This window comes from Natator depressus, chromosome 1, assembly GCF_965152275.1.
Source record: "Natator depressus isolate rNatDep1 chromosome 1, rNatDep2.hap1, whole genome shotgun sequence".
Lineage (NCBI taxonomy): Eukaryota > Metazoa > Chordata > Testudines > Cheloniidae > Natator > Natator depressus.
In genome coordinates this window covers 156,455,774-156,476,050 of record NC_134234.1, presented here as the reverse complement: position 1 = coordinate 156,476,050, position 20,277 = coordinate 156,455,774, and the positions used below count along the sequence as shown (strand labels likewise).

The 20,277-nt window shown below is 42.1% G+C and overlaps 1 protein-coding gene across 2 annotated transcripts in view; it reads right to left on the bottom strand.

Moving 5' to 3' along the window:
• The window catches only part of PRDM15 (PR/SET domain 15), a 45,099-nt gene extending 25,161 nt beyond the window's left edge, over positions 1–19,938 (bottom strand). The window contains exons 1-5 of one of the 2 annotated variants that reach the window (XM_074969605.1): positions 19,854–19,938; positions 10,445–10,490; positions 6,886–6,979; positions 4,009–4,162; positions 1,292–1,544 (exon numbers count right to left, since the gene is read on the bottom strand). In XM_074969605.1, coding sequence (XP_074825706.1) covers positions 1,292–1,544; positions 4,009–4,162; positions 6,886–6,979; positions 10,445–10,481 — 538 coding nt within the window. In that variant the 5' untranslated portion in view covers positions 10,482–10,490; positions 19,854–19,938. The remainder of the gene's footprint in view (positions 1–1,291; positions 1,545–4,008; positions 4,163–6,885; positions 6,980–10,444; positions 10,491–19,853) is intronic. The other variant, XM_074969614.1, reaches the window with a different exon arrangement.
• Between the last annotated feature and the right edge of the window lie 339 nt (positions 19,939–20,277).

Here is a 20,277-nt window from a genome sequence, read left to right as displayed (position 1 = left end):
ACAGCACAGGTGCATACTCAGTATGCATACATAGGGATTTCACTGTGTGTGGATATACTACCTTACAGAGGTATGTACGGTCTCCATATTTTCATTTGACAACAAAGATCACTAACACTATATAAGCCACCAATGCTTTGAAGCCATTTGGAAAGGATTAACCTACAAATCTGTACATTCATTCCAATATTTAGCACAGACTTGAAGCTTGATCTAAGCTAATCAGAAAACCTGGATAGAGGATATTTGATTTCATCTCACAACACATTCACAAGATTAACCAACTCTGGTGCTTTTTTGCTTGGAAAAAAAACAACCAAACAAAACGTAGGCTTTCAATTTACACCACCCAGAAACATCTTGGGGGACCAAAACTACTTTGCCAGAATGACTTAAATACCAATCAGCTTTACAGCACTTCAGATGGCCTGCTGCACTGTCAAGAACACAAAGTTACCAAGCACACTGATGGTGCTGGCACATCACCAAACAATCATGGCTACATTCATCATCCTGGAAATTCTTCTCAACCCAGGAACCACACTGTACATTAAAGTGTTCTCAACTAAACAGCAACAATAACACTCTTGCAATGTTAAAAGGTTTGGGTTTTTTGGCTACAGAAATGTAAAAGTAGAAGAGAATTGAGGGGGAAATTATGATTATTATTAATTTTACTGTAGCACAAAGCATAGCAGCTTTAACATCAGTTTAAAGAACTCTAACAAAGCTGTCAACCTTCCTTTGCAGAAGCTCGAGTAATCATGTTGAACAAAAGCTCAGTTTGAACTCCTCTCCTTGTTTCACAGGGCCCTACACAAGCCTTCGAAGGCGCATGTAATTGCTCCCAATTGTACAACACCCCATGGCAAGGACAGAAAGCTTCATTCCAATTAAAAGAAAAGAAGACTGCTGCGCAGGTGATCTATTTACACGTTTGGACTGTGCTGACATTTGAATTTCTTTGGGAAGAGACGGGAAAGCTCTTCCATGAAGAACCATTTTGATGAAATTACTGATTCCTCCCGTCTTGGTTCTCAAGCCGCTGCAGAACCAATTAGAACATGCATCTTTTTTTGAAGACTCAGATACCTCTTGGTGCAGACCTTAGGCTTCCTTCTTGTAGGGCAGAAATGCATCTGAGAGTCCAATTTTTTACATAATTTACAAATTCAGGGCCAGATCCTACAAGGTACTGAGCACTCTCAACTGCCACTGAGCTCAGGAGGATGATCAGCACCTAGCTGGACTGGGCCCTTAGGGAAGAAGAAAAAGGCCCCCCCAAACGTACCATTGGCAACACTAGTGACCTGCTTCAGCACTGGCTTTTCCATTTTTTTGGCGTAAAAAGCTGCATACCACACTCGCAGCTCAGTTCCTGGTGGGATATCCCGAGAGGTGGTGAAGTAAATATCATTGTCATGCTGGAAGGCAGTCAGGTTCTGGTGTTCATATTCAGTGGCTGCTCTCACCATCATCATCCAATTGCAGTCATCTTCGTTAGAGGTATCAAAATAAACCAGGGGCCCATCCTTCTGGAAAACCTGTAAGCCACCCATACAAACAAAATGCATATATAAGACAAACACGATAAATAATACATTAGGGCTGTCAAGCGATTAAAAAAATTAACCGCGATTAATTGGGCAATTAAAAAATCAATCGTGATTAATCGCACTGTTAAATAATAGAATACAATTTATTTAAATATTTTTGCATGTTTTCTACATTTTCAAATATATTAATTTCAATTACAACACAATACAAAGTGTACAGTGCTCACTTTATATTTATTTTTGATTACAAATATTTGCACTGTAAAAAAAAAGTATTTTTTCAATTCACCTAATACAAGTACTGTAATGCAATCTCTTTATCATGAAAGTTGAACTTACAATCGTAGAATTATGTACCAAAAAAAACTGTATTCAAAAACAAATCAATGTAAAACTTTAGAGCCTACAAGTCCACCCAGTCCTACTTCTTGTTCAGCCAATCACTCAATCTCCTGTTTACATTTGCAGGAGATAATGCTGCCCTCTTCTTGTTTACAACATCACCTGAAAGTGAGAACAGGCGTTTGCATGGCACTTTTGTAGCCGGTGTTGCAAGATATTCAGTGCTAGATGCGCTAAAGATTCATATATCCCTTCATGCTTCAACCACTATTCCAGAGGACATGCATCCATGCTGATGACGGGTTCTGCTTGATAACGATCCAAAGCAGTACAGACTTACGTATGTTCATTTTCATCATCTCAGTCAGATGCCACCTGCAGAAGGCTGATTTTCTTTTTTGGTGGTTCAGGTTCTGTAGTTTCTGCATCAGTGTGTTGGTCTTTTAAGACTTTTGGAAGCATGCTCCACACCTCTCAGATTTTGGAAGGCACTTCAGATTCTTAAACCTTGGTTTGAGTGCTGTAGCTATCTTGAGAAATCTCACATTGGTACCTTCTCTGCATTTTGTCAGATCTGCTGTGAAAGTGTCCTTAAAACGAGCAACATGTGCTTCGTTATCATCCGAGACTGCTATAACATGAAATATATGGCAGAATGCAGGTAATACAGAGCAGGAAACACACAATTCTCCTCCAAGGAGTTCAGTCACTAATTTAATTAACACATTATATTTTTTAACAAGCATCATCAGCATAGAAGCATGTCCTCTGGAATGGAGGCCAAAGCATGAAGGTGTATACAAATATTTAGTATATCTAGCACGTAAATACCTTGCACGCCAGCTAAAAAAGTGCCTCGTGAACACCTGTTCTCACTTTCTGGTGACATTGTAAATAAGAAGCGGGCAGCAGTATCGCCTATAAATGTAAACAAACTTGTGTCTCTTAGCATGGCTGAACAACAAGCAGGACTGAGTGGACTTGTAGGCTCTAAAGTTTTACATTGTTTTGTTTTTGAGTTCAGTTATGTAACAAAAAAAAAAAAATCTACATTTGTAAGTTGCACTTTCACAATAAAGGGAACGCATTACAATACTTGTATGAGGTGAAGTGAAAAATACTATTTCTTTTGTTTATCATTTTTACAGTGCAAATATTTGTAATAAAAAATAATAATATAAAGCGAGCACAGTCAACTTTGTATACTGTGTTGTAATTGAAATCAATATATTTAAAAATGTAGAAAATCATCCAAAATATTTAATACATTTCAATTGGTATTCTATTGTTTAACAGTGCGACTAAACTGCGATTAATCGTGATTAATTTTTCTGAGGTAATCGCATGAGTAAACTGCGATTAATTGACAGTCCTATAACACATTATTATTATGAATAATAAATCAGACTGTGTATTTTGTGCCTTGATGGTGCCTTTCATCAATGGGTCTCAAAACGCTTTAGAAACAAAGTAAGCCTCAACACTCCTGCAAGGTACATATCACATATGCTTTCAGATGTGTAAACTGAGGCCCAAAGACTTGCACAAGGTCACACAGACAGTGGGAGAAGATCCCAGGAGTTCTGACTCAAAGTAAGCTGCTTTAACTTCTAGATCACAATTCCTCCCTCAAAACAGAAATGCCATTTAACTTGTTCACCTATCAAGGGTAAGGGAAAAGATCCTGAACACTTATTACCCTTGAATTTGGTTTCTAGATCTTTATTGCTCAATCAGATATTACTGTGAAGGGAAGACTGCACTGAAACACCCAAAGTAGTTTTTTCACTGAAACGTTTCAAGGGGAGAGAATGAAACAAAAATGAGAAAACAAACAAACTTTTCTTCTGCATGTTGTATAAACAGCACCACCACATCTTATGTACTTGTCGAGGCAAAAGCGTACTGGCTTTTGTGACTACCTATTAGAGAAGTGGGATCAAATCGAACCCTTCATTAAAAATACCTGGAGCACCCTACAGTTCAAGATCTGACTCCAAGTTTTGTGGTTTGAACCCATCTCTACTTATCAGTTTCTTTACATCATCTGTAGGTGATGACCTTAAAACTAACGTCATGTCAGTATCATTTTGCTGGTGCCATACTGTACCTTCAGTGGAAATACTGACTCCTTTTCCAGTTTGGCAACTCTCTTGGATTCAAATGGGCCAAACTGGGTACGTTTGACAAGCTGTGTCACTGCAAATACTCCTTCAGTCCCATCTTGCAGTTGTCTGATCTCCAGATTGGAAGGAAGGGATGACCTATTGAAAACAAAAATGAGAGAATCTAAGTACCATGTAAAGTAGCTGTGCAGAACACAAGTCTTGCAATGTCCAAAAGAAATCAGCACCTATTTCTCAATGCTGCAATGACAGGAGGTTGTTATGCTGAATAAAGCTAGTTTCCATTGGAATTTAAAAAAAATAAACAATGGAAACATTTCTACTGACCTTCAATTCTATAAAAGCTGATTTTTAAAAAAATCTATTTTTTGGTCCAAATCTGAGCCACCAGTATCTTTTCATAGATCATTTGCTTTCAAGATATTTTCCTCTTTAATCAGAATCTTTCCCATCTCTGATGTCAAATCCTGTCTCCCTTCTAAATCCAGAGGTTAGCAGTAGTTTTCCTTCAGATCATAAGTGCCTTGGTCATTGGTGTCTCACCATTTTTCCAAATCTGTTTTTAAGGGGAACCGTACCCAAACGTGACAAACATTTGAAAATAACTTCCTGTAACGAGAGCCATCATGCAGTTTAGGTAATAATTGGACGGGAACCTGATGTAAGAAACTGTAAACCATTCTCCATTGTTCTTCGACACTGGTGTAGAAGAAAAATATGTTGGCTTGTAAGAACCCTAAGTATGCATTTATATTCAAGTGTTGCAGCCACACCCAGTAAATCTGTTTTCCTATTTAACTTATTGTGGTCCAAATTTTAGGCATAGAAATGGGGAGGAGGGACTGTATTTTTCTATACTATCCCTCTTCCAGCCCCTAATTGATGCCTTCAGTGAGAGCTGTGCTGACAGAGTTTTGTAGAAGGTTAAGGAAAAGAGACCAGGGAGGGGCTGCTCTCCACAATACCATCCCTTTCTCTGGGCTCAGATTTCCTCATGCAAATCTGGGCAGCAAATAATACAGCTGGTGCTGTCATTACCTCCCACTGAGTGGCCCTCCTCACCCGCAGGGGGACTGAGGCAATGGCAACTCAGCTTCTGTAACAGCTGTGTTACAAAAAAGAAAAGCCAGCGAGTTCCTTTCCCTCCACGCTCCCAAGTTCTCCAGATGTGTGGGGTTGGCTTGGGGCAGAGCTTCCAAAATCCATGCCCCTCTCCCTCCTCAATACCTCACCTCAGAAGGGAGGGATGGGGTACATGGTTTCTCCCCCGCATAGATTCCCCCCATGCGTTTTCCCACTGGAGGAGTGACCTGACCCCGTGCATTTATAGAACTTTAACCTTCAAAAAGTTATGCTGGCCAGTCAAATTTGGCCCAAATATAAGTTTTATACATGCAAGTTGTTACAAAGCCTATGCTCAAGGGAAATGGTTTCCAAACATTTTTAAATTTCCAATTAAGTCAAGTTTATAAAAAGACAAACATTCCCCTGCATTGTTAGCTATCCCAACTTTTCAACACTGCTCTAGTGCATGAGAACCTGAGAATGAAATTGGCTAGAAGCCAATTATAAACAAAGCTGAATCTGACCAGTCTATTTTCACTGTCAAGGCTGAGAGAAATACAAAAAGTAAACCAATTAATCTTTTAGTGAAAAGCAAAGGAGAATTTTAAAAGCAGTTTTAATATCCTAAGAGATCATGTTATTATAAGAGAGGAAAGGACATTTGTCAGCACGGTGATCTTGTGGTTAAGTCACTGCACTGGTACTCAAGAGATCTGTGTTCCAGTGCCAGCTCTGCTGCAAACTTCCCATTGGACCTTAGGCACGTCAATCTCACTCAGCCTCAGCTCCCCAAATGTAAACCAGGGATGGCAATATTTCTCCCACCCTTTGCCTATCGTGTTTATTTAGACTGTAAGCCCTTCAGGACAGGGACCATCTCCTCTTATAATACATTTATACAGTGACGTCAGTTGGGTCGTCTAAGCAGTAGTGTCATTGCTGGTGGTATGAGGGGGATGTTCGTCCACCAGAGGCGCTAAGAAGAAGAGAAAGTTGATATGGACAGGTTAGCTCTCAATGAGTCAGTTTGGTACTGATCAAACATTCACCGCATTGCCCCCATGCCATATGTTAGAGATCAGTATCCTTCTCTGAGTTCTACTGTGTGTCAAAATTCCATTGTAAGTGAACTCTCTTTCCCATAGCAAAAAATCAAACATTCCACATCAGAATATAATTCCAAATGGAAACATTTAATGCTTCGATATAAAGTTTACTCCTATTCCTAACTCTCTATTTAATTTGTTAATTTCTTTTGCGGAGCATAAATATTTCTGCTATTTTATTATAGACCTAGATTTACTGACAAAACTGGGATTGATGATCACTCTTTAGAAGACTTACAAAGATGGAAATGTTCCGAAGTTTTGCTTCTCACAGTAGAGGAATTACAGAGGCAGTGCAAAAATGTGTAACTCTTATTAACGCCATGGGAAATTCCCATGAACCATTTTGAATTTTGAAAATCTAGTGCAGCACATGTAAGGAGAAGGAACGGGATAAATGTCAAACATTTTCAACCAATATAGGAAACAAGTCTCCACCACAACTGGTACTATCTGACTCCTTTGTCGGCAATCTCTAAGAGTTGCCAAGGAATGCATAAACAGAGCCTCTCTTAGGCCTTGATTCAGCAAATCATTTAAGCATGTGCTTTGATTCTTTGTTTAATCGAGGCTGTATCTATTTTGTCGACAGAGGACTTCATTTTTCAGCTGTCAGTCTGGCACCTTTCACAAAGACGAAATTCTCTTTAAAAAACAAACAAGCCATATAGTCACGCTAAAGTTACTTACCTTGCCCTGCTCAACACAAAGGAGTCTTTGACTGTCACCACTGGGCCCAGCTCAGGACACTCCGAATCATGGTACTGACCACAATCCTCGCACCCTGTAGGTAAACAGCACATAGAGCTGCAAGGTAAATGCTGTCATCGGGCAGTGCTCTCTCAGTCAACAGACAGACAGAAAATTTAAACACCAAACTAATGACATACAATAAAGTAGTAATTTGTACTGCCCCAAAAGATATACACAATTGAATCAAAGGTATCATTCAACACATACCTAAGACTACCAGAAGACACTTTAAAAATGTAAATATTTTCCTAAAGAAAATATTTTCTAAACAAAACTCCAGTAAATATTTTGTTTAAAGGCAGGAGGACTTAAAAAGCAACCAACCAAACAAAAAAAACCACAAACCCCCACTGCGCTAGCCTCTCTCAGCTAAAAAAATCACTATTCTGTTCACTGGAGTCCAGGGTTTAAAACGCATAGTCAAAATCTGATGGGCTCTCAGAGACTGGGAGTGAAATCCTGACCCTACTGAAATCCATGGAAAACTGCCATTGGATTTCCCCCTGGGTACCAAGCTCTGCCCACAGTTGTACCTGTGCAACCCTCCCTTGCAAGTGTATGGCTGGGGGGGAAATTTGGCACTATGGCAACTGCTCCTCTGGACCTCTGGTCCCTTTCCAATACAATCTGGCAATTCTTTATTACAGGGCAAAATAATACAAGCTTTCAGTTCCCCTAATTTGACTTTTATTTTAAAATACTGTAAGTTATCCAGGGCTAAAGGGATCCCAAGAAACAACCTTTGCCCTGGATAATGATAAAATAAGAGTCAATTTAGGACCAGTTGAAACATACGTTTCTATGTCAAAGAGTTGTCAAAATGTCACTGTGAAGCCAGTTGATTGGATAGGGACAAGAAGTCATCACAGAGAGGATATTCCCCAGCTGCCAAATTCTGCTCCATGTCAAATGTAGGGAACTCTCAGGACTTCAGTAAGGTTGCACAAGAATATTATTGCATACATGTTTGCAAATTAACACAATACAGAATTTCATTCCACACTGTAACTACTGAGAAAGAACACCTTGCTTTTACAATGGGAAACTAAACTCTGACCAGCAGTGTTCACATCTGTGAAACTTACACAGCACTTCCTTAGAGGATTTGCTGTAGCTGAAGTTTTCACTCAATGTTCAGCATTCAAATTAAGAGTGCCTGAAACTTGTGCAAAGATAGTATACAATGTACATACAGCCTGTGGCTCTCCACATTTCTTATTGTCCAGCACTATTTAGGAGTACAAGAAGCATATATCATTTTCTTTAATATCCTGGTGGATGAACAGTCATCAAAGCGGGGAACACTAGCGTTTTTGGACATATGTCTCTGAAGTCTACAGAATCTGTACAGGATGCCTCATAGCAGACCCTCCCCTGAGTTGGAGTACTCACCATGTGTGATACTTAAGGGCTTATGACCACAGAAGAAATACAAAGTCAGACACAAAGAGATAAACCATAGATTTCTCAAAGGGGAGTATATGAGGTTGAGCTTTAGCAGTGAAGATCCCTTTTAAAAGTGAGTTTATGGCAGAAGAATAACTCTAATCAATAAATATTTTAAAAGTACAAACCTTAATAATATTTTGCATTTATATAGTGCTTTTTATTTAAGGATCTCAGAGCACTTTGCAAACAACTAAGTCTCAGTAACATATGAGGCAGGTATTATATCCATTTTGCAACTGGGTAAACTTTGGCACAGTCACTGGGAGAGTTATGAACAGAACACATGAAGTCTGCTTCCAATTCCCAGCTCTAACCACTAGACTACAACTCCCTCCACTGCATATTCCTATTCCCTAATGATGGCTCAATCCTGCTCCCACTGAATTCAAAGGTAGAATTCCCTGCTCCCACTGAAGTCCAAGTACAGGACTTTATGTGCATCTTTTCAGTCATATGTGCTTAGTTTGCTGGCAGAAAGGAAAAAGTGTCATTGCTGTTGGCACTGCAAAGTTGTCATAATTGCTGAAGAGACCACATGTTATATTTGGCCTTAGGTTTACCAACACGACTGTCAAACCCATATTTCTGGTGATGCTGCATGCAACAGAAAGAGACAGCCACAATTTTCAGGCCCCAGACTAAGCATGGAAGAGCTGACATTTTAGAAACAAGTTGTCTGGCTTATAAACTGAGGTAACTGGATATGAAACTCTCTGATGGTCAGTAACTATGGAAGCCCACAATGTCAGGTCTAGACATTCACTTTTCTGAAACAGAAGAGGCCCTTAAATTCTGTGGAAAAATCTCACATAGGAGGCAAGAAACTTCATGAATTCAACATTCCTGTCCCATCTGGGGTTGGGGGTGGTGGTGTTTGACATACACCATCTGTGGAACTGGCAAGATAACTCGCCCCCCTAAACCCATAGAGGTCAGAGCCTTTTTCTCTGCTTCCTGGTCCTCTCCAGCTTCTACGGCTCTTCTGAGGAGGGGCAGGGGAAGAAGGCTCACTGTGGAGCTGAACAACCCAAGTAGGACTATATCAACTGAATCAGCATTACTATTTAGGGGGGAACCCCAGCAAATTTTGGAAAGAGAGAAGATGTCCCAGTCAGTGCCGTCCTGACCTGTGGAGCCCCAACCTTGAAGTGCACCTACAGGGACTGTGAGAGCAAGGGACTATGACACATACCATCAAGGCAGCACTCTCTGCTCTTGATCTCCCCAGGTCAGATTGGCTAGATCTAGGTCCCGTCCACTAATGTAAGTGTAGCTCACTGGCGAGGGTGTGTTCCAGTTCCATCTCTGTGCCATATCCACAGAGGATGCAAGGCTGTCACAGCCCCAGCTAGAGAGTCTTGACTGTTTAGCCCAAGCTGTAGCAGCTCAAGCTTTTAGCTCTGGAGCTCCTCGGTTCCTTCCCCAGTGTGTCAGTCAAGATGACAGCAGTCACCTAACCTAAAGGAAACAATTTAGCCATGGATAACCTTTAGGCTTTTAGAATATGTCTACACTGCAGTTAGACACCCACGGTTGGCCCGTGCCAGCTGACTTGGGCTTGCGGGGCTCAGGCTAAGGGGCTGTTTAGCTGCGGTGTAGACATTTGCGATCTAGCTGAGCCCCAGCTCTGGGACCCTCCCATCTTGCAGGGTACTAGAGTCTGGGTCCAAGCCTGAGCCCAAACCTCTGTACTGCAATTAAAGAGCCCCTCAGCCTGAGCCCCGTGAGCCTGACTCAGCTGGCATGAGCCAGTCACAGGTGTCTAATTGCAATGTAGACATACCCTTAGTCTCTTGGAGGCTAGCAATTAAAAAGCTGAGCTACTAATTCATATCTAGCCATTTCTTGCATTTCCCAACAAAAAATTAAGAATCTGTATTCTTAACTTTGGTGCAATTCCCTCCACACTGCCATAAACTATTTGGGTTTCCCTTAAATAATCACCTTTAGGAAAACAATATAAGAGTAAGTTGGTTTGAACTTCAAAATTAATGCGCTGTAAATACACGTCACATTACGACTCCATCATTATTCTTCTAATACTTACAAATAAACATGGTCTCATTGCTGCCATCTTCTGCCATTTCTGAAACCTGTCAAAATAGAAGGGAGAAAACTGAGCATAATGTAAGTGCTGCTTCCTGACACAGCAGTATTAGTTCTAATACACAGATCTAATAAAAGAGTTACCTACTGAGTGATAATATTAACTGACCCCAATGCATGTGCAAAGAGGCTACTGAACCCGAGCGGAGTATATCATACATAGAATGTAAAACACAAATTAAAGCGGTTAATGATCCACTAATGCCTATATTAAGGGTGATATCAGGTGCCTTGCAAGACCCCGCCTATGATAAATATCATGCTTTTCGTAACCACTCTGGTTCATGCAGTTTTTTTTAAATGAAAACAGCAGAAATACATTATTTCAACCCTTAATCCTTACACAAGCATTTATTTAAACAGTTCACACCAGCTCATGTACTATCACACCTTTACAAGCAGGCACATAAACACAATGTAACTTTTTCTTTTATTGTCAAGTATTTTTTCCCTTCCACATAACTGCTCACTACGAATAAACATGCACTAAACAATGTGGGACTTTTATTTCATTTCACTATAAACTGACCCTCTCTCTGAGTTTACTCTAAGTGCATTCCACTGTACATTACAACAGCACCTGTTAGTAATGTGTCAGCTAAGGCAAGATTCACAAAAAAGGGGGCAGAAATGTTTTAAATGTGCACCAACTATTCAGGAACTCATACCTTCTATCATCTAGACAGTACAGCACATGGTACATAACCTCACAATGAGCTCAGATCCCACAAAACTCTCAGTCATAAAGAGTCAAATTGAGCATGAAGTAGAAGATTCATTTCTCAATGCCTTTGCTTCACAAGCCTGAAATGAGGTCTGCCAGCTTTGGTTGTGGTGCAGAGTCACATCACATCATTCCTTCCTCCACCTGCAAATACTGTTCTTCTGAGCCAGAAGGATGTCGAAAATGATAAGAATCCATAACGTCAATCCAATGTTCACTAAGAAGATTGGACAGAGCAAGCAGAATGGAGAAATGCTGCAATGAGAATCTCAATGCTCAAGTCATGACACTGGGTTTTTTAGTCATGGGTCAGAGAGCTAAGGAGCTGGGATTCTAAAAACTACAACCCCAGCTGTGGAAGACTGATTTTATTTGATTTATTTTTGGTATTACAACACAACAAAGGAAAAACTCTGAGAGAGGAGAGTTATTTCTTTGATAAGCACCAACCACGAGCTTGGGTTAAATTTTGGCTGTAAATCATTTATGCCTTTGCACATCTGGTCCAGAGAGGTAGCATGCTTTGATAGAGAGGATACAGTATTATTATTACTGGGAGCCCCAGTCATGGATCAGGATCCCATGGTGGTAGACGCAGTACAAACACAGAACAAAAGACAGTTCCTACCTCGGAGAGCTTACAATCTAAGTACTGGGTGTTAGAAAACGCACAATCTAGTCCACCGACTTTGTGATTGTACTTACTCAAGTCACCTGACCTCTACGCAAACAGATTTTCCCTCACCAGTGAATGAGGCTAAGAACCCATACCCTCACTTCTAAAGCACTTTGAGTGTTAATGGATGAAAAGCATTGGATAATTGCTTTTCACTGATGTCTAAATAACTTAAACGGTCAATGGCTGGTTGTTATAACTGGGCCCTATATTTTGTTAGTGATTATCTGGGGCTCCCAGCAAAAAATTGGGCAAGCACAAACAAGGTCAGGAAGATCATTTCTCTCCCAACTCCGAGAGGTCATCCTGGTCCTGTAATGACATATCTAGAGGCACAAGAAAGAGAAGCAGAACCCCCAAACAGGGACAGGCTCTTCCCAGAGCTGAAGTGGGAGATGAGAAGGCAAAATGATCAGCAGAAGAACTAAGGAAGGAGAGAAAGAGGCTGGATGCATTTGAGAGAGGATATAAATATAGAAGAATGAGAGATTAAAACTGCAAACTGAGGGAGGAGGGAGAAAGACTAAACACACACAAGGCAGATGGTTATAAACAGCAAAGCTAGTCTGTTCTGAGAATCAAAAGGTCTTCACGCTGCCATAGGAAACGCTCACCAAAGATACATCTAGCACAGCAGTCACCCAGGATCACTGAAGAGGCAGAGACCCCTCATGACAACAGAAACACTGTCCCTTCTTGTACAAACCAGATTTATTCATGCTTCATGCAGTTTGCCAGTCCAGCAAATAGAAATATCCAAGAATCATCTCAGAGTCACCAGCAATTGCTTCTGAATGGAGCAATAGTCATTCTGGATGATGGCTCCTAAAATGCGCATGGGATAAGCATGCAAGTTCCATCAACAGCCCTACCATGTAAGTGAGGTCAACTCATGCTCAACTCTTTCTGTTGAGCCTCAGGGATATTTTTAAGACTTCCCTGCAATTCACACTCCTAGCACAATAGCCCAAGCTACAGACTTGCCAGTACCACATATATGTACCAGAAGGAAATATCAGATATTTCCTCTACAGCTCTCAGCTGCATTGATGATCACCAAAACACAGGGTCAGCTCTGCACAGAGATACTAAACATGTTCTTCCTCCTTCTGAAATCAAGAAGCTACTTCTGATTAATTAGACACAACATTGTTTCATTACCAAGTGGATCTGAGCCAGCACTCCACTGGGCAAGTTCCATAGCAAGAAAGAGGAAAAGGTGGGCCACTATTGTCCAGTCACTCGGACTCCTCCTGGATCTGTCCTCCAGGCAACATCCCCCGGGACGATAATCTGGATATCCTCAGTCTCCTTATGAATTCCACCAGATACTACTTCCAACCATTGTCACCCATTCAAGCTTTAATGAAATGTGCTTCTAGGGCATTGGTTCTCAACCCACAGCCCAATCAGCACACAACTGCAGCCCATGTGACATCCTCAGGGCCATACAGATAGTATATATATATTGTGCGGCTGCAGCTCACATAAACAGTGAGCTGCATATGTAGCCCACAATGGTAAACAGGTTGAGAACCACTGTTCTAGTGTAAAAGAGCCCATACAGCTTCTCCATCGTGTGTTCAGTGCTGACAATGGCTGTGACACTTGTGGAATTCTAGGTTATACATAGTCTGTGCCCTTGCAACGGTTTCCATACACTGTGTGGATGGGTCCTAAAGTAATCCCTATAAAATAGGGCTGAGACTCATTGGTGTAGCACACTGCCTGTGTCAAACCTGTTGTGCGAGCAACTCTGGCTTCAGGACTATCAAAATGGCATTTTTCACAAACAGCAGATTAAATCAAAACATGTTTTTCATAATAATGAGGATGCAGATGTGTACTGTTGTGCAAGAACCAAAACTGCTATTTGTTTTGGGAAAGTGAGAGTGATTTAACAGAGAAAGGTTTCAGAGTAACAGCCGTGTTAGTCTGTATTCGCAAAAAGAAAAGGAGGACTTGTGGCACCTTAGAGACTAACCAATTTATTTGAGCATGAGCTTTCGTGAGCTACAGCTCACTTCATCGGATGCATACTGTGGAAATTGTGAATTTCCATTCACAATTTCCACAGTATGCATTGTGAAGACAGTGGTCACCTTTGATGGGCAATTACCAGCAAGAGAGTGAGTTTGTCTGTGGGGGGGCGGAGGGTGAGAAAACCTGGATTTGTGCTGGAAATGGCCCAACTTGATGATCACTTTAGATAAGCTATTACCAGCAGGAGAGTGGGGTGGGAGGAGGTATTGTTTCATGGTGTCTGTGTATATAATGTCTTCTGCAATTTCCACAGTATGCATCCGATGAAGTGAGCTGTAGCTCACGAAAGCTCATGCTCAAATAAATTGGTTAGTCTCTAAGGTGCCACAAGTTCTCCTTTTCTTTTAACAGAGAAAGGGGAGAACACAGTAACATCGTAATGCTACCCTTTAAGGAGATGAGCAGAGAATAGAAAACAAATACACTTCATTAATTAATTGATAAGATAAGGTGCTAACTCTCAGTAAATGTTTTACATCAACTTAATATCCACCTTTCTCAACAAGTGTTTTTGTTTCCTACACAGCACAATGGTTTCTGATGCATCAGAGGTCTTTTCAACAAGTTTAGCACAATGACCTACTGTATTATGTTGAGCAAAGACAGAACAGATAATGCAATATGTAGAAGGCTTCTGATTTTAGGTTTCACCAACAAACACCAATGAAACACTTAAATTGCTGTTTATCCCATTAACACCAGAAAAACACCAGAAGTGGTTACTCAATTCGTGTTAAGAAAAGGAGTACTTGTGGCACCTTAGAGACTAACCAATTTATTTGAGCATACGCTTTCGTGAGCTACAGCTCACCTCATATGCATCCGATGAGGTGAGCTGTAGCTCACGAAAGCGTATGCTCAAATAAATTGGTTAGTCGCTAAGGTGCCACAAGTACTCCTTTTCTTTTTGCGAATACAGACTAACACGGCTGTTACTCTGAAACCTGTCAATTCGTGTTGACATCATCCCTTTCCAAGTGCAGTTTGTTTATACAGGCGATGTCCCTGCTCCCCAGCTTGTATCTAAGGCAGTGGTGGGCAACCTGTGGCCAAACCACAGCCACTGGGAGCTGCAGGAGGCCGTGCCTGTGGACGGTCAACATCAGCAAAATGTCTCATGGCCCACAATCAAATTACCCTGATGGGCCGCATGCAGGCTGCGGCCCACAGGTTGCCCACCACTGGTGTAGATCCTGCTGGGATGTACTAAAGGTTCCCTACTGCGCTTTAACATAGTATTTTTGAAACAGTACTACATATATGTACAAAGAGAAAGCCCCTCCCAAAAAACAATTTTGGACATCTACATGAAACTCAAAACTTACTAAAAACAAGCCCTGAAAAATTAAATTAAAAAATCCTGAAAACCAGAAGCCGTAATTATACATCAAGTAGACTCAAAACTGCTGTGTAAATATATCCATTGGGACTGAGCTAATAAAATTTGCTAAAGGAAACACCTCAGGTGCAGAGAGAGATCTCAAAGACTACTGTACATTACTATATGCACTCTCATGATACAGATTTCTGTCTAGTTTCAGAGTAACAGCCGTGTTAGTCTGTATTCGTAAAAAGAAAAAAGAAAAGGAGTACTTGTGGCACCTTAGAGACTAACCAGTTTATTTGAGCATGAGCTTTCTCTACAACTTTGGTATTCCCAAATTTGAAGAAGGAAGCATAACCCTACAACTGGACTGATGATTCTTCTTTGCATTCACATAGAACTTTTCAGGAAAGGACTTCAAAGGTCTTTGCAAACCTGAAGTAAGTTTTCGTAATACCCTTTTGAAATATGTTTTATTACACCCCTTTAACACATGGGTAAATGAGGCCCAAAGAGGTGGAAAAACTTGTACAAAGTCACACCGTGTGGCACAGCTGAAGACAGAACCCAATAGTTGTTACTTCCAGTTTCTGCTCTAACCGAGACCATGGGATCCCTGAGACCATTTCCTCCCTAAGATACTAACATTTGTACAAGCAGAGAAATCTATTAAGTTACTCATTCCACTGCACATAATTATCGGCTTGTAGAAGTGATAATGAACTTCTGTAAAGCCCAGACATTTTTGTACGAGACTGACAGGAATAGTTCCGTGGTGACTAAGCAAATGAGCAGCAATGTTCCCATCTCCATGCATGAGGAGTTCTGCAAATAATGTTTCAGCTAAGCGGACAATGGCCGTTAGATCACAGGTGCAGAATGTACTCTCGGCAATGGAGGAAGGGCAGGACAGTATACCCTTTAAGTAGAAAGAGTGAGGAATTCACAGCAGCTTGATAGGTGACTTTTGACTTACCAGCCTGCGCTTGTTTTTGGGGTCAAGGGTTGAAGAAATGATGTGTGAACAGCCCAAGTTTCTTTAGCAAATTGTGTACACCGAGGAGCATATGAGTTCTGTCAGCCCACAAACAGCAAGCTATCATCAGCTCGATATACTTTTAATATAATAGTTAGCGAAGAGAATCTGTTGGTTTGTCCCTTCAGTTACCGATATACATAACTATACCCAAGCGATAGATAGCATCCTACAGTTATATGTTAAACCAGTTAAGATTTTGCAACTAAATGGGAGAATTTTAACCACCCCTCAAAAGTTTGCAGCATTACTGTAATAATCTAATAATCATCAGCAGATTGTAAATGTAGGTGACACCTATTTTTCTGATTTTACACCTAACTGAGCAATTTTGTACATAAGCAAGAGCTCTAAGCAGGTAAACTCCCTTTTTCCAACTGTCCTAAGGCTCCGATCCCGAAAGCTTTTCCGTATTCACAACCTATAAAATCCACGTGGAGCTTCATTTAAGTCAGCCCCACTGAGGCACAGGGTGCAAGTTGCAGGATCAGGACCTATGCATTTAAATTGCACTTATAAAAATATTTCCATTTATCTGAGCATACGAGAGTGAGTGCACATTGTTACATATTTAAAACACAGAGTTGGAAAATGTAGGTCATAGTGGCAAGATGCGCAATTTTGGTTTCACAAATTGAACTGGTAACCTAGATATCAAGGGAAACGATATAATTTTTTTAAACTCAAGCATAAGATGCGTAGACTCAAACCTTTAATTCTGTCTGAATTTGTGAGGATACCTGTCATTATGAAAACAAACAAGGATGAGAGTATATGATACAGGTTTCCCTTTCTACATTACAGTAGAATTTCACTAATTTGCACAAATAACTGGACACACTACAACTGAATGAAGGTTGCAAATACACACATAAAACAAGAAGAATTCATCAAAAAATTTACTTTGTTCACTTATTTCACTATGTAGTTTACATATAATACTTCTTACCATACTAAAGATTTTTTGCAGTATATTTTGTCAAGTAATTAAGTTTTAGTAACACAAGGCTTCAGTATACAGTTCTACTGTTAATTTTTTTGCTGAGATGGGGAAAGCATGTCTTATTTTTTATGCCCCAATCACTTAGAGTGCAGATTAGCAAAGTATAAAGTACTGAGTTTGTGCTGTTTTAAAAAGATGCAGCACATTTTATTTAGCCCCTCTGTGAACATGATAATCACTTGTGTGTACTAAGAAAAAGTAAACTTCAAAGTGTATTTAATGAAAGGCATCAGCAGGAATGAATGTTTTATAGGAAAGAGCACTGAATGCACCATGGAAAAGGACATTTTTCCTTTATAATTCAATCTATAGCATCACACCTTGTTCTTAGTTATAGGCCAGCACTTATAAAGCAGAATCAAAATAATAGGGCCAATATGTTTTATAATGTAAGTGGCTTGAAACAAAACCAGAACATTACATTGTTAACGGCCATCAGAAAACTCAAAGTACTTCCTCATAACATGAAATGTTATCCTGCACTCCCTTAGTCCTGTCTTCCTGACTTCATCATGTCTTTAAACCCCATACTTTAACAATAAATGTAGGTATCAGATACATTCATTTATACCATTTGATGCACCCCAATAAGCAGATAAATGTTTCTGAAGAAATATAGATGGGATATCAATAAGGCCACAATATTACATTTTAGGCTAAAATCTAACTGTTACTAAACAAAATAAGGTTACTGCAAAACTTTCAAGTGTCTTCCATTTCCACAGGCCAGAATGACAATACAGAACTCACCATGACAGTTACAGGGTGGAGAGGACCATACCACTTTCAACCTCACCATCACTGCCTGAAAAGTACCTTTCCCTTGGAGGCCAAGAGGGCTGGGCTATTTTAAATGTAAAGCTACTAAGAAATTTATATATCAATATCATGATGGCAATGCCTGTATTATGTAAATAAAACTTAATAATTTCCTAAATGAGACCACTTCCCAACCTGCTTATAAAGGGCCTGATCCAATTTAACTTTAAGATTGCTTTGGGCACAATCCTATTTGTTAACATTGCCCAAGAAGATCTTGTTTACATTAAATGCAAAAGAGCAGTGAGTCACACTTCAAAAATATATAAGGGACCGATCAGAAAAAGCCCCACTGCCTGGTAGAGGTGGTCTTTAACGATTGAAGGAAATGGAGAAATTATGAAGTGGCTTCTTCTGAATGCATTCGATGAAGTGAGCTGTACCTCACGAAAGCTTATGCTCAAATAAATTTGTTAGTTTCTAAGGTGCCACAAGTCCTCCTTTTCTTTTTTCTGACAGCAGTGGTTTCCCTCACTGGAGGTGGGGTCTTTAGCACAGGTTTCACTTTCTGTGGCAGAATAATGCTTTGTCACAGCTAACTCCTTTCAGGTCTAGGTAATGTACTAGACCCAAAGACAGAACAAATCCCTTAAAATTGGAAGTCAAAACATCTCACTTATTCACAGAGCTCAAAAAGGGCTTGTGTATCCAGACACAGAAGTAACAACAACCCTCTCTGGATATATACAATAAATCCTGCCTCGCTGTGGACGTGCAAAGTGTTTTCAGCTTGTATTTTAACATGCTGTTTAAATAACCAGCTTGCGCATTTATGGACCGGAAGGACTCACAAAGAGTCTGTTCATCAACACCTAAGTTACGTTTTAGAGTAGCAGCCGTGTTAGTCTGGATCCGCAAAAAGAAAAGGAGGACTTGTGGCATCTCAGAGCTTAACAAATTTATTTGAGCATAAATGATGAAGTGAGCTGTAGCCCACGGAAAGCTGATGCGCAAATAAATTCGTTAGTCTCTAAGGTGCCACAAGTACTCCTTTTCTTTTTACCTAAGTTATGGTGATTTCACCCCTGCGACAACAGATACAATCTCTCTCCGGTCTCAGCAGCAAGTCTGTGTCGGGCTCTCCAGGAGGGGTGCGGGGGGCTAGATTTAAAACCGGATTTACTAGCGTTGAGCGCCTGCCCGGGCTTACAGCGGCGGCAGCCCTGGGAAGAGGTTGGGAACCAAGGGGGGCGGGCGGGGGCGCGCTGTGTGCAGGGGGGGGGGCGGAGAATAATTTACACCCCGCGCTCCGGGGAAATAATGGGCGGGGGGGGAAGGGATCTGCACCACGGCTCCTCAGAGAGCGACATGGGGCCTGCAGGCTCCCGCGCCCCCGGCACCCGCCCAGCCCAGCCGGGCTCCGCGCGGCCCCTTTCGGGGCTGACCCGCGCGCTCCCGGCTCCGGGCTGCAGCTCCGAGGCGCCGGCGGGGGGGCGGGTGGCTGGGCCGGGATCGGCTCCGCCGGGTTTTGCCTCGGACCCGCCCGGCCCCCCCGGCGGCGGCGGCGCGGCCGCTGTAACAAAGAACAGGCGGCCTGGAGATGGAGATGGAGGCGGCGGCAGCTGCGGCGCAGCCGGACCGGGGGCCCTGCGCGCCAGGGGCAGCCCCAGGGGGGCGGGGGCGGCGCGGCGCGCGGCAGGGGCGCGGCGGGGGCGGGGGTGGGGGTTCGCCGGCCAGGGGCAGTTGGCGCCGCGCGCCGCGCTGGAATGCGGGGATTTGCGTTACCTGCTTTTGGAATGTTCCGACCCGGATCGAATCCGGACTCCAGGTTCCGATCCACTCCGGAAACCACGCGCCACCGGAAGCCGGCCCGGCCGCCCGCTGGCAAAGCACCATGGGAGCCGTAGTTCGCGGGAGGGGCGCCTACTCTCCCGCTGCGCCGCGCGGGGCTGTGGGGGCGGGGCTGTTGCCCGCCAGCGCTGTTGCAATCGCGTCCCGGGGTCCGCGGTGCAGGGCGCTGTGCGCCCGGCCGGGTCGCCTGACAGAGCTCAGCCACCACCCCTGCAAGCTCGCCGGCAGCCCAGGGCGGTGGGGCGCGCCCGCCCGCCACCCCCCCCACTTTAAGGGACGCTCCGTTATTTCATTGCTTTGTAGCTGGCTTGGCAGCTCTCCCCGTGCGTGCGCAGCGACTCCCCTTATTCTTGCCCCC